Raw genomic sequence first — 15409 nt, 5'->3', positions numbered from 1 at the left:
CTGGGACTGAATGCATGCTAGGAAAGGAATATCTTCTCTTATGAAGGGGGAAACCCCCAGGTATATATTAAAGACAGTGGAACAAATTGGTTAACACACTTTCTGATGTGCTGTGTTGTGAGATATTGGTGTTCTTTATAATCATGGAATTAAAGTTGTACTAATGAGGAACAGTTTATTTAAGGGTGTTTAATGGCCTTATTTTACACTTGAATTCAAAGCAATGCATAGGGTTAGAAAATATGGTACATAGCTGGCTGAAAATCAAAAGAGAAAATGATCAGTATGGGCAGAATATGGCTCTGCCTATGGCATTTTCTTTTTATTAGAAGAAATAGCTGCTGTGCAGCAAAGAGATTGATGTTATATTATACATTCTTTGAGATCTAAGGAGTACCTACTGGTGTTGATGGCCAGGAGAAGGGAAGCTAGAAAGACCACCCAAAAGCTGTGTTAACAGCATTAAAGCAAAGATTTAATAGATTTCATAGACATTAGGGCTGGAAGGACCTCGTAAGATCATCAAGTCTAGCTCTCTGCCCCAGGGGCAGGAAGTCAGCTAGGGTCACAGGATCCAGCAAGATAAATGTCCAATTGACTCTTAAAGGAATCCAGAGTAGGTGCTTGCACCACCTTTGGCAGCAGTCTGTTCCAGGGCTTGGGCTTTAAAGAAGTTCTTCCTTATGTCCAGCCTGAAACGGTCTTGTGACCATTTGACCTTGTCATCCCATGGGGCCCCCAGATCCTGATGTACACCCCTTATATACTTATAGGCAGCCACCAGGTTCCCCCCTGAGCCTGCGCTTTTCCAGGCTGAAGAGTCCCGTAGCGCTCAGCCTCTCATCATAAGGCCTGTTTTCCTGCCCTCTGATCATGCTTGTGGCTCTCCTCTGGACCCTCTCAATCATGCTTATGGCTCTCCTCTGGACTCTCTCAAGCTTCTCCACATCCTTTTTAAATTGTGAAGCCCAGAATTGGATACAGTACTCTATCTGTGTCCTCACCAAGGCTGAGTACAGCAGGAGGAGGCTGAGTACAGAGGGAGATCTTGAAAAGGGATGTATCCCAAATTCTGACTTCTTTTTACCTGAATGAGTGCGTTTTTTATCAGCTGTTGTCCAGATGAGAGAAATAGTCTAGTATTGATTTGAGTACGATGACCGACACAAGAATATATTAGAAGGAAAGCATGAATATTTTTCTTTTTCTTTTCCCAAATGGACAAATTTAAGGGTATCAGACTACCCCCCAAATGGTTATGTAATATGTTTGGTGTGTTACATTGTGCTACTGACTTCCTTTGTAGGCACTATATTGTTATTCTAATATAAAGCTTCATAGCTATTTGCATGGATTCACAGATTCCACAAAAGTAAGTGATGTGGCAGAAATCCTGAGCTTGAGTAACCAAAATCATGTGTAGGGCTTGTCTGCAGAGGGATACCCCCAAAAAGGTACTGCAAAACTCCTGGGCTGTTAATTGCAAGCAGGGTGGCTATACTGTACTGACTACCCCTGTAGATGCTCCTATTCTGTAAAGTACCTTTTTTGAAGTTTAGGTTAGTCCATTCCCTGTTTTTTCTATACGTCAATCAGTGCAAATGCTCCAGGGTGGGTTTACTCTAAAGTAAACCCACCCTGGACCATTTTAGGGGCAGGCATCTACATGTGTAGGGAAGAAGAAACAGATTTGCTACTCATGGCAGCAGTCTGCTTCCGCCCCCACTAGTCCTACACTGGCCACCTGCAGCAGCCAGGGGCAGCTCTGGGCTAACTCTGGGTGCTAATCCAGGGGCTCATAGGGAGCACAGGGACAGGAGACTGCTATCTCCTGGCTGGGGTTTGGAGATTGTTCCCTGCCCCTGGGAGCTGCCTGCTGCCTGGGTGGGCTCCGCCACCAGAGCCCAGGCTTAGTTTAATAGCCCTCTCTCTGTGTTTGGAAAGCAGGGGTTGGAAGATAAGAATCTCCCAGCCCCTGCTCCCCAATTGCTTCGGGAGCAATATCCCACCCCTTGCTGCCCAGCTGACTGGGAGCCATCTACACATTCAGTACTGTGCAGTAATTAAAAAAATTCTGAGTAAATTTGCTCCTTGTCTTTATAGGTAGCAAATTTAATCATGATTACAGCAAATTACTGTGCAGTAAGCTGCATGTGTAGATGTGACACTGTGCAGTAATTTGCTCTTGAGTAAAGCATCTTGTGTAGATACACCCATGAGTCAAAATATACAGCAGTAATAAAGAAATGTTGCCCAATTATAACAAGAATTACACCCCAACAAATGTACCTGAATCTAAGATGACATCCAAGATGACTTCAAACTTACTATCAGCGCCCCCCCACAATAGTTAAATTCTATATAAAGAAATTTATAAATTTGTTATAGTTTTCCAGGTGTACAATTTAATTCTTGGAGGGCTGTCTCAAATTTATCTCCCCCACTGCTACAAAAAGGAAGGAACAGCAAAGGGGCAGGCAGCAAGCAGGGGTGGCAGGCCACACCTCTGCCCCTCCCACCCCTTTTTCCCCTTGCTGCTCGCTGCCCCTGTGCCTGCCCTCTTTCCTGGCATCTCCCAGTACCTGATCCCTGCAGCCTCTGCCCCCCAACCTCATCTTGGATTTGAGTAAATATGGTAGTAAAAAGCATTGAGCCTGAACTAAAACTTCTATTATAATCTCAACCCCTCTCCCTAGCTCTGAGTCCAGTTGTCCCCTTATCTGTACATTAGGTTGGGGGGGAGACGACCCTGATTGAAATCATTCCCAGAGTCCCGAGGTGTTGGGTATATTAATATAGATATGCATTTTGCATCAGGTTTTCTCTGCTAATGGAAGGCTGTTGTTATGCTAGAGTTGGTCACAACATCTTGGATGCACTTTTTTCTGATATCCCTGATTCACCCCTCCTGCTTTTTGCAGTTACACCAGAGGGCAGAAATTCAGCCTCTTTCTCTGAAAGGCCAAATGTGAAAGGATTTTGATTAACTGAACCTGCCAGCTACATGGGAATTGTCTCAGCCCTTCAGTGACTTGAGTAAAATAGCAAGTTAGTTTCACTTGGTTAGTTTTCCTATGATGCTGGGTTCTTTTAACCTCTGAATTAGGGTGCACTGTGAACAATGGGCACCAAAGTTTCAAAGTGAGAAAAAGTAACAGAGTTCACAAAAACAAATTTCCTGAGCTTAAAAAAAAATAGGCTGATCTTTGTGATGGATTGAAAGTCTTCTCTTGTTGACCATTTCACAATATCTTGTTATGGGGTCCTGTTTTATTTTTCTACTCCATTATGCATTCTGTAAATGCAGAAAATTTTTAGCATTGACTTTCCTCTGCAGCTGAATATTTGCAACCCTCCCCCCCCAAGGTAACTTTGTGTAGATCTACACTGCATTCACTGTACCGAAGACAGCTTTAGTCTAGCCAGCTTGGGTCTCTTTAGAAGGATGGTCACAGCAACACAAAGCTTATTGTGGACTAATAGCTCAATTTTTCTATCCAAATTTTTGGGGCAGGTTTAGTAGTCTACATTGGGTTCTATGACTTTGTGACTACATTGTTACCAGTATCCATGCCACTAGGTTAAAGCCAGTTCATGTATTCCTGTGCTTCACTGCAGTGTATACACATTCCTTGTGAAAACTCTCCAAATTTAGGCTTGCATAGCAGTCCTGGTGTGGAACTTACATCCTATTAGTATGTTGAAAACACCCCAAAACAAATCCTGACACTTTAAAGACATTTTTCCCTAACTGCCAGCTCTGAAAGCTTTAGGTTTCATCCAGCTGCATTACATCAATGAAAATTAGGTTAGTTTAGATTAGATTAGATTAGATTAGATGCCCAATCTGGAAGCCAGACTGCATTTTATGGCTCCATGCATCAGTAGTCATAAAGTTGATGTGATTAGAACATAGCTGACAGTTCGGTTGATTTGCACAGAAGTCAAAATGTAATTCAAATCTCTCTGGTAGCCGTGTTAGTTCTGCAGAGTTAGTCTAGGGAAAATTCCTGATCATATCGGCTAAGTGCTGACAGTCAAAAAGACTGAGGATGAATTGATTCAATCTTCACAGGTTAGTCTAAGCTGCATAGAATGAACCAATAAGCAAGTGAACAGACATTCACCTTTGATTCCAGAAATGCAGCCATATGCCTGCAGTGGCCAAGGCCAGAACCCAGAGGGCACTAGAGCATGCCTCTGCTTAGCTAGAGCAGACAGTTTGGGCCAAGGCTAGCTCACCTACCCTGCAGTGGGGGATGGGGTGGCTATGGGGGAGGTGCAAAGCATCCTGGGATGCTTAGGGACTGTGAATTAACTTGAATGTGGAGGAAATCTGGGAGAGAAGTTCAATAAACTAGTTTAACCTAAATCAAGTAAGTATGATACTACATCCATCCCAGTTTATCTTAAACCAATTTTGCCCATTTTGAAAGTGGTGTATGTGCACTGAACTTCTGTTTTGTTACAGATTTGAACAAGTTTCTGATTATGTCTACTGATTTATGTGTAATTTCTGTCCCTAGCCATATTGATCTGTAATGTCAACAGCTAAGGCTTATAATAGATACGGTGAACAAGTCTGAGTACGTCAGCTGTTTATATATGCAGAAGGTGAATGCAGGAGGGGAAAAAACCTTATGCCATGTGATCTTATTTCCTTGCAGCATTAGTGTAAAGAGGAACTGTGCTCTGAGAGACATGCTATGGATTTGTCAGGACATTGCAGATGGATCCAGTAATAATGTGTATTGAGGTTGCCTGAACTTTTCCATTATAACCCCTTCTTTTCAATTGGGTTGAGCCAAATGATTTGGCTTCATGCAGGAATTGTTGGGTAAACTTTCACAGTCTGTTATACACACAGTGAGACCAGATGATCATAATAATGCCTTCAATCTTGAAATCACTGAAAATGTAAACTTTCTTTAATGTGGATTTTGCATTTGTTTTCCATTACAATATGCATCAAAGGCAATTCTTGTACTTACATCTGTCAAAAAATAATGGCTATGGAGTGAAAAATAGGCTAACTGGAATTCTAAGACCTATGTTGCCTTTTTGATATGGCCCATGACAGTTCATTTGGAGAACATGTATCTCTTGCACACAGGAACATTTTATGAAACGTAGGCTTCGTAAAGACTTATCCATTCTTTGTTACTTCAGAACTATCTGTTTTGCAACCTGCTTTTCCAAGACCTTTCTGAGAAGACTCTTCCTAGAGTACAAAGTCTATAGAATACATCATCTCTTATCTTGAATAGTATTGGCTGCAGAAACAGGATGTTATTAATGTTTTGGGTAATCATCTTGGGTCAGGATTTTCTAGCATTTTAATTTTAGCTTTCAAATCCCACCATGGTCTGCTTCTGTTTATCTCTCAATTCTTCAATCCCACCATACCAGCTTGTCTACTGTGCTTTATCGATATGCACCTTTAAGGCTGTTCTACAACTGTAGATACATAGGTCAAGGATTATTCTGTTACTGTGAAATAGTTTTTTAATGCAAATGGAAAAGCAAGTAATCATTTAAAACAAACTTGCAGCCATATCGACAAATTCACAAGGGAAAACTATCTGTTAAGGGAGGAGAATCTTAAATCATGTTTACCTCCCAGGTTTTTCACCTTTCTTTGTATTTGCATTAAAAAAAACTAATTAGGTTTTTAGCAAAAGTAATCTTTTTTAGGAAAAAATTAGTAAAAGTAAAGTGTAATTGGCACCTCCTTCCTGTACATCCCTCACTGTGACCTGTGAGGACCTGGTTATGGCTTCTCAGGACCATTTGTATGCCCATTTGTGTTGTTCCTCTACACCATCTCTTGATCAGTGTAGTTCTTCTCCATATATGAACACTTTGTCAGGATGTTGTCTGTACATTACTCCAAAAGAAAGACCACATAGGCTAGTTCGGTACCAAAAGCTTCATCAAGTTTATTTATCTGCTGTTATTTATCACTAATTCACTAACATGCCTGTACCACCTCTACCACATTACCCTGATCCTCAGACTTTCTGCTTTCACCAGGTATATTCTAGACTCTGGCACCAGCCTTATTGATTAATCTTAACAATCATTGCTAACAACTTACCAATCAATTTGAATACTCTTCTGTTTCTCCCACAAGCACCTTAGTGATATGAGACCTACAAATGGTGCAGAGCAAGTAGATTTTCAATAGATGCATCCCTAAATAAGAATTATGTTAGGCAATAATAGAAATGCCATTACAGCAATGGGTGTTCTAAGCTGTCACTTATTTTCTTCTCCTGAACCTATTTATGTGGTCAGCAATTTGAATAATTCAGTGGATGTGACACTTGAGTTTGAAGTGATGTGAACTACCACAGCAAAAGTGCTACCTACTCCTGTATTCCTAGCCACATGGCTCAGAAACTTTGAAAAGAATAGGAAGAAAACATGTTTCTGTGGTGACAAGCACAAAAAGCTAAATAGGGAATTCAATATTTGGCCCCTTAATTTTAGCCTGTCTCAATAAAACTGAAGAAAATATACCTCACATCCTAATATTTATTTTATAATTTAAAAAAAAAAAAAGGTACCTTTTGCCAAATCCATTTACTTAGCCTGAGGTGTCAAACTCACAGGCCAGATAAGCATTGCTGGGCAGGTCTGACGGCCGGATTGGGGCCAATGCCCTATGTCATGTGCAGCACCTGATGCACCAAATCCAAATCAGGACTTACTCTAGGGCTTGTGCTGCATGTGGTGTGTAGGCTAAACCTAGTGCTGCACACAGCACAGGAGGTCTGGGGCATGGGTTGCATGTGGTACCCATGCTGGACCAGCTCTGCATGCTGGTTGTGGATCTAGTCTGGATCAAGGCCAAGGCTCCCTGTGCCCACTGGAGCCAGCAAGCGGGGCTGGTCTGATGAGGCATCATGTGCAGGCTGTGCTCAACCCCCTGGTGTTGTGTGCAGCTCCAAATCTAACCTGCATGTTTCATACGGAGTGAACTCCAGGATTGCCATGTGCTGCACCTGGTGTGTGGGCTGGACTGACTATGTGTGCCGCATGTTGCATGGGGGGCCAGCACAGTGCATACACTGCATGCAGTGCCCTGCATGCTGGCTCTGGCATAGCCCAATCTGGACCAGCTCTGGAGCCAGGGTGCAGAGCTAGCCTTGTGTCACTGCCATGTGTAGCACATGCCCTGGAACAGCCCCCTGTGCTGTGTGCAGCATGTCCCCCGTGTGGCACATGGGATCAGTCCAGAAACCTACAGGCTGGATTATATGGCTCCATGGGCTGGCGCTGTCCCATGGGAGTTGTTTGACCTACCTGGTTTAACCCATGAAAACTGGGTTGTAGCTTTGGGGATCTAGAGCTATATTTCACGATCAACAGCCAGAAAACGTGTGTGTGTGTGCATGCGCGCATGTGTGTGCAGCAAGTCAGCTAACTTTTGTCCTCCTGCATAGATTTCATAGATTTCATAGACATTAGGGCTGGAAGGGACCTTGGGAGATCATCGAGTCTAGCCCCCTGCCCAAAGGGCAGGAAGTCAGCTGGGGTCATAGGATCCCAGCAAGATAAGCATCCAATTTACTCTTGAAGGTGTTCAGTGTAGGTGCTTGAACCACCTCCACTGGCAGACTGTTCCAGACCTTGGGGGCTCGGACAGTAAAGAAATTCTTCCTTACGTCCAGCCTGAAACGGTCTTGCAGGAGTTTGTGACCATTTGACCTAGTCGTCCCTTGGGGCGCTCTGGTGAACAAACGTTCCCCCAGATCCTGGTGGTCACCCCTGATAAACTTATAGGTGGCCATCAGATCACCCCTGAGCCTACACTTTTCCAGGCTAAAGAGTCCCATGGCTCTCAGCCTGTCATCGTAAGATCTGTTTTCCTGACCTCTGATCATGCACGTGGCTGTCCTCTGGACTCTCTCAAGCTTCTCCACATCCTTTTTGAATTGTGGAGCCCAAAACTGGACGCAGTACTCCAGCTGCGGCCTCACCAAGGCCGAGTACAAGTTCATTTCTTGAAAAGAGAAACAGTGTGTTTTTTAACTGATTTTATTAAATAATGAATGAAATGTTCTCCTACTGCAATCTAAAAAACATTTCCAGTCTATGAGTCTTTTCTTCCATGGATAGGAGTGTAAAGTTTTTATATAGTACATAAATTGGAATAACTACACCACCCAGGGCACTGTTATAACACACAGTGCTAAAAGTAGTTGCTTTCTTACAGGGGTGTAAGTTGTAGCCATGTTGGTCTAAGGACATAGCCAGACAAAGTTCTTTGGGTGAATCTGATATCTTTTATTAGACCAACTAAATAGTTGGAGAACAATTTTTAAGCAAGCTTTCAAGTTCAAAAACCCTTCGTCAGGCTAAGGAAGTATCAGCAGTTGGTGTGTGCTCTTCCTGGATGGAAAGAAAAGTAAAGAAGCCAGAGGCGGGGCTGGTATGCATACAGGACAGGCAGTCAGTGAAAATGTAGATTGAGGATGCGACAGCGCAGGGCCCTAGGGGTGGCCGTGATCTCCCCTAGCGCCCCCTACCGTGCCAAATCGGTGTAAAGCACCCTCGCAATCTTGCCCGCCACATCTTTGATGTTCTGTAGTTATGTAGGGAGGCTGCCCTTTGTTCCCTTGGCTACGGTTCTGCTGGTTCCCCCTGTGGCTTGATTCTATAATGGGGCTCCGGGCACCCCAGCCTTATGGGCTACACATGGTTCCAACTGCCCCTGCACCACGTCTCAAGCCTTCCAGATGTACTGGATGTTGTTTGGTCGATTTCACTCTCCTGCGTCCCACCAGTGCTTCTGGCTTGCCTCGCAACTGTGCTCCCTGGCACTCGTCAATCTCTGTCCCCACTCTGGGGCTTCTCGCACTGCCCACTCTGGGGCCTTGGGGCTCAGGCAGCCTGGCCCCGCAAATCTCCTCCTCGGGTCTTAAACCTCCTGTAGGGCTCAGGCGGCCTCGGCCTTACCTGGCCCCCCCCACAATCCTCTGCTCCTCTTCTCAGGGCTGGGGTCAGTGCACCCCTGAATATTGTGCCTTCTCTTTCACCGGGGTCCCCATGCTACCGTGGAGCCCCTGTGAGGCCTCCTTCAACCCCTAATAGCCTTACCGGGTCCTCCGGTGTAACAACAACAAAAGCAGTAACACAAGCCAATAGGCTATAACACAAATCTAAGCCTCCTGGCTAAATGTTCTCCAAACCACACCACATCTCTCACCTGTGTAACTAGTGGCTTGTACATCCAGGCCTTTTCCCTTTCCCACATTCAGGGCTGAGCTCTTTTCCTTTGCCAGGCAGTACTCCTCCTTTCTGGCTGCCAGCTGAGAGAGAACACTCACAGCCTTCAGTCTGTGTTTTATAGTAGTCAGCCCTGCCCCTTCCAGCCCTTAGCTCCTCCTGGTTGCCCCTAGCAACCAGCACCTGAGCCCATACTGCTGCTTTTCAGGTAACAGGCACCTTAGTGCCCTGCTACAGAGGAGTCAATGGGTGAGAGATGGGCTGGGTGTGGTGGAGAGAACAGGGATGAATAGTGGAGAAGTACCTGGGAAGTCAGCTGTCAGGCAGGTTGTAATGTGTTATAAATCTAATGTCTATATTTAGTCTATGATTTTTAGTATCCAGGAGGTTGATGAAGTGGAGTTCATAGGCCCGTCTCTGGGAAGTGTTTTGTAAGTTTCCTTTGAGGATCAGGAATGAGAGATTGGAGAGAGAGTGGTTTTCTTGTGAGAAATGTGCCCCCACCAGTAATTGGGTATTCCTGTCTTTGATACATTTCCGGTGTGCATTCATTCTGGTGCACAGTTGTTGTTTGGTCTCACTGGTGTATTTTCCATCTGGGCATTTGGTGCATTGGATGAGATATATTACATTTCTGGAGGTGCAGCTTTAAGATCCGGGAATGCTGATGGCTCTGTTGTGGGGTATAGTGATTGTGGGGGTAGTGGAGATGTGTTGGCAGGTTTTGCATTTCTTGTCATGGCATGGTCTGGATCCATTTGGTGTGTTCTGGGTCTGAGGAAGTTTGCTTCTGCTGATAAGTTTGGTGAGGTTTCGTGCTTGTTGAATCAATCCTAAAACTGCTCATCACCCACAGAGCAAGTTTTGTCCAATACACTACAGACTTTTTACAGAAACATAAAAACATAGACCACCTTCCCAGCAACACCCTCCTAAGCACTATGGACTTTACCAATCTAAATACCAATATCCCACACCAGGATGGCATCCAAGCCTGCCTTACATATCTATAGGAACAAGATTACATCTCAGAATACAGACTCAAAGTTATCCCTGACCCTATACACTTCATCCTCACACATAATAATTTCACTTTTAATAACCAACACTTCCTCCAGACGATGGGAAAAGCTATGGGCACCAAAATGGCCCCACAGTATGCCAACCTTTTTATGAGCCACCTGGAAGAAGACTTCCTCAAGAACCACACCATCAAACCCCTACTATATTTAGGATATATCGATGATATCTTAATCATTTGGACTGAAAACCTGCAATCTCTGACTGAGTTCCGTCAGAAATTTAACAATCACCATCCCTTCATCCGTCTTTCCCTAAAATACTCCAGCACCAACATCTTTTTAGACACAATGATCAGTATCCGGAATGATAAATTACAGACCTGTGAGAGAGCCCCAGCCTCAAGCAGCCCCGGGAACAGCGAAGCGGGTGCTGCCACGGCAATAAACTGCCGGCGGCTGCGGAGCGTGGGGCGCGGTACAGCCGGTGCAGGCGTGGCGGGACCGGCACTGCACGCAAGCCACCGAGCGGGCCTGACTACAGGAACGAGTCCCCCGTGGGCCCTCAGGGCAGGAAACTTAATTACCTCCCCCAGGTGTGCAGGGGCGTCACCAGGAACGGGGAGGAGCGGAACCAGAAGGGCCGGGAGGGGAGCGGATCCGCGATGGAAGCCTGGATCGGCGGAGGCTCGCCGACACACGTCCTGCCCACGTATTCTGGGGAAAGGGTAAGGCCCCGCAGGGGCAAGGCACCAGGGGCAACAAGCCCCGAAGACATTGGAGGCAATTGTGAAGGCTGGGGGGGGCACCTCGCCCCAGCTGGAGGCCGCTTGGCCGGGACCCGGGTGAAGTGGGCTGTGGGCCTCAGCCACAGTGCGCTGGGGGCAGAAGGTGGAGCCGCCCAGGCGAGGCAAGGACCCTACGGTGGCATACGGCTGACCCCAACCAGGAGCCGAAGGCCTCCTAAAGGAGGAGAGCAGGACTTGAGGGGAACCGGCCGGTGCGAGGGACCCAGTGTCAGACACCCGTGGTGGGACTGGCGGTTCGATTCGTGGGTTAATAACTTTGTATTTTGTACCCGAGGCGTTGCCCACCCCTCTCTCCCGAGGGGAGGCCGGGAGGGCAACCCGGACTTGGACCTGGAGGCCCGGGTGAGGGCGTAGGGGAGGAAGGAGCCCTCAAGGATCTTGGACTTGAATTGACTGGAGGTCCCACATCCGGACATGCACGCGTCATAAAAGACACACTGAACCAAGGAACATCGAAGTCGTGGCAGGCAGACCTGACGCGGGCATCCCAGAGTGAGGACCCAACCTGGAATTAGTGGACAACCATACACAGACGACCGAGCAATTGAACTCGTTGACGGGCACATCAACAAGACCACGTTATACAAGAAACCCACAGACCAGCATACATATATCTGCACTGAACCCTCAATCACCCTAAATACACCAAAAAAGCTGTGATATACAGCCGAGCCCTCAGATACCACCGAATTTGCACTGAAAAGAACACCCAGGACTGCCACCTCACCAATCTTAAAAAGGCTTTCACCCAACAAGAACACTCCTTCAGAGAGAGATTGCACGTTTGAAAGAGCCACCTGATACCACATGAAGAACTGCTGCAGTACAGAAGAAAACCCCCCACAAATCGTATACCGCTGCTTATGACCTATCACCCCTTCTTCAAATCCATACAGAAAATCCTCAAACAATTGCAGGCCCTACTAGAAAGAGACCCTGTTCTTAAAGAGATCTTCCCAAAGCCACCCATCCTAGCTTTCAAACAAACACCGAACCTCACCAACCTCATCAGCAGAAGCAAACTTCCTCAGACCCAGAACACACCAAATGGATCCAGACCATGGCATAACAAGAAATGCAAAACCTGCTAACACATCTCCACCACTCCCACAATTACTACCCCCCACAATAGAGCCATCAGCATTCCCGGATCTTACAGCACTGAACAAAGAAGTTAAGTAGAATACAAGTTCCCCTGAAGCTGAAGTGTATTTCGACCTGCTTCACTGCTTTCCCAAGCCCCCACCTCTCTGGTTACCCGCTAGAGGTAGAAAGAAACAGTATGCCTTTTCAATGCATATAATGAAGGAAATTCCCAATTTAACAGCTCGGCTTGTGTCTTTGTTATATCAAGGATGGCTATACAACTTTTCTCCCCTTACATGACAGCACATATGAGTTTTCAGTCTCTTTTTCTCTCTCAGCCTTTCAAACTGGTAGTGTGATTTATAATTTGAGCCCAAAACTTCATAGTAGGGCTGAAGGAAGGTGCAGTATTTGGGATCAATACAGTAGATTATTGATTATTTTATGTTTGACACGTGATACATTTTTCAGTCAATTAACAAGGCTGGCAAATGCTCGACCTCTTTTGTCATGCATAACCTGGAACATCTCAGTCCCAGAGGGCTCATAACTTGATTGTGACCAGATTTTCAAAAGCAGATATTGATTCCTTAGTCTTCAGTTTGAGAAACTGGCCTTAATTTACACAAGTGCTAACTTCCTGCAGCTCCCATTCAGTGCATCTGGTATTAAGGATTTTATTGGTACTTATGAAAGTCAGACTCAAGGGAGTCAAGCTAGTGCTTGAAAACTCTCTGGCCAAGTTCAAAATTGTTGTCTTTAATTGCTGCAGGTTACTGACTGAGTGTCCAATGTCGGGGAAGATTTCAAGCTCTCTGTTATAACTTCTTCACTAACTTGTAGATTTGGAACAGATATCCAGTAAATCATATCTCATATGGCCCAGCAGATGGGTATAGTGTCATCCAGTTCCTTTAAAAGCGTAGGCTTAACACTAAGGTGATGCTAAATTTCTGTGTGTTTTAAACAGTTGGCATCTCAAGTGAAATGTATGTGATTACATTTGGTGGCTGTAATTTTGCTTTTATGCTCTAAGCTACAAGATGCAATGGCCAAATCAACGTGAGATGCTGACTGAGCAGTAGCTCATTACTACTGTGCAGTAGTGTTACATGGCATGACGAATGATGTGATGGTACTGCGCAGCAGTAATGAGCTACTGCACAGTCAGCATTACCTAAAAGCTGTTCAGCAGTGCTATTGCGCAGTAACTCTGATTATTGTGCAGTCATCTAGGACTTGTACTAAAATACTAAATGACTGTGCAGTAACAGCTATTCAGTCAGTGTTTCGAATAGATGTTAATGTTCAATGTTAATTACACCCTTGGGCTTTTCTAGGCACTGTATAGACTCTAATGAGTGTTCTGCATTAAGTGTAGAACAGACAAAAGGGCTCCTGAGCTTCTTTGGTGAGACTGCATTTTGGAAGGAACCTCTTTTCCTTAATCCACAAGCACGCAGGGAATTAAAGCCTAATAATTTTTTCCTACACAGCAATATTCCTCTCTGGAGGGTTGAATCTCTTCATCTTTCTTGGGTCAGCTGTTAAATATCATAATTTGATGCTTAGTCCCAGATCCTGCAACATGGATAGGCCCTCTGCCCTGACACACAGCTCTGCTGATTTCTTTATTGGGGTTCTTTCAGGCTCTGAAATACATCTGTGCCATGTGTATGCAACATAGTATATTTCAGTCCTAGATAAAAATAGGGGCTGAGACTTACAAATGCAAGTGCAACTCTGTGCACATCTGTACATTTGAAAATATGACCCCAAGTTAGTTTCAGTATTTTGCCAACCCCTCTTCATTATTTTGGATAACTCCATAAAACATGTGCATGCTTTATCATACTGCTTGTGACTCAGTTGGGGAAGACAATCCTCTCTTTGAGTTCCTTCATCTTTGATTTTTAACATCTGATGTCTTACTATTTACAGATGATGGAAAGCTGTCTTTGGAAGAGTTCCAGGCTTTTTTTTCTGATGGGACTCTGAATGAGGAAGAACTTGAAAAGCTCTTTCATACAATTGACTCGGACAACACCAGGTGAGCGTACCAGTCCATGTCTGTTTCCTCCTGTTGATTTGGATTTTAGGAATCCTGGTGCTCAGATTCTGAGGCTGCACTGCTTATGAGATCTAAGAGCATGCTGAGCATGCCATGATGGTGTTCATTTATCCATCAATACTGACTCCATTTCTATTTGGTTTGACCTCTCATCATGTGGGCTCATTGTATACCTGGTATAGTTTCGTCATACTTTCTACATATTATAGCCGACTTCAAAAGTCTCCACCCACAAATATATCTGTCTTATTGGAAGGCAGAATGCAAGGTCTTGAGTGAGGTGTCTTTTCACAAGTGAAAAGCCTTGGGGAGAATCATGTTAAGCTTAAATCCTGTTTTACATCAAAGCGGAGACCTCATGGACCACCTGAGCTCAGATAATCCTGACCTTCTACATTTTGTTGACCATAAAAATAGAAGTGTAAGCCTGCTGCACCCTTGAGGGACTCCAGCAGTGGAGCCTAGGGACTCCAGCAGTGACCCCAGGATCCCTGATGAGCCCCGGCCTACCCGCAGGTAAGCAGGGGCCTGTGGAGGGAGGGACCTAGCCATCTGGGAGCGGGCTAAGTGGGCTGAGGAGGGTCACGCTCCGCCCCGGCTCCTACTTGGTTCAACCCCCCAGGGAGCTGTGCGACCCCCCTGCAGGCGTGTGTGCCAGGTTGGGGGGAGTTACCCACCTGTTCCTTCCCTTGGTGGAGGGAAGGGACCCTCCTTAGCCCCCCAAAAACAGCGAGGTGCTGGCCAGCCCTTCTGTGCATGCACGGTTTAAAAAGGGTCCTGCAACAGCATAAGCCTCATTAATGTCCCAGCTCCAGTGCAAGACGCACAGGTGTAAGCCTACTGTGCCCCCATGAGCCTACAGACCCGAGCAGTGACCCCAGGACCCCCAATGAATCCCGGCCTGCCCACAGGTAAGCAGGGGCCCATGGAGGGGCCAGCTGGGAGTGGGCTAAGTGGGCTGAAGGGGGTCATACCCCTCCCCCCAGCTCCTACTTCGCCCAGTCTCCCAGGGAGCCACGCAACCAGAGCCTCATGAACAGGCATGCTCCTAGGTCTGGCGTGCAAATTAGCATGGGAGTTCACACGAGGGCGAGTGGAAGGGCCTGAGGCCCTACCTGTGAGCCCCCCAGGGTAGAAAGTCCCAGGCGTAGCCAGCCCATCAGTGGCATGACATGAATAGGCACGTGCCA

General features: G+C 45.8%; 1 protein-coding gene and 1 pseudogene across 10 annotated transcripts in view; both read left to right on the top strand.

The window, feature by feature from the left end:
• The window catches only part of NECAB2 (N-terminal EF-hand calcium binding protein 2), a 403696-nt gene that overhangs the window by 83088 nt on the left and 305199 nt on the right, over positions 1-15409 (top strand). For 9 of the 10 annotated variants that reach the window (XR_016444201.1, XR_016444200.1, XR_016444199.1 and 6 more), the window contains exon 3: positions 14090-14198. The exons of the other annotated variant lie outside the window; for it this stretch is intronic. Coding sequence is in view for 5 of the 9 variants with exons in the window: in XM_090062952.1 (XP_089919078.1) it covers positions 14090-14198 (109 nt within the window). In the remaining 4 variants the exon portion in view is untranslated. The remainder of the gene's footprint in view (positions 1-14089; positions 14199-15409) is intronic. 10 annotated transcript variants of the gene reach the window in all.
• LOC149857302 (uncharacterized) lies at positions 3122-13183 on the top strand (annotated as a pseudogene).

This window comes from Crocodylus siamensis, chromosome 9, assembly GCF_052110815.1.
Source record: "Crocodylus siamensis isolate JL-2025a chromosome 9, ASM5211081v1, whole genome shotgun sequence".
Taxonomy (NCBI): Eukaryota; Metazoa; Chordata; order Crocodylia; family Crocodylidae; genus Crocodylus; species Crocodylus siamensis.
This window is presented reverse-complemented; position numbering and strand designations above follow the sequence as displayed.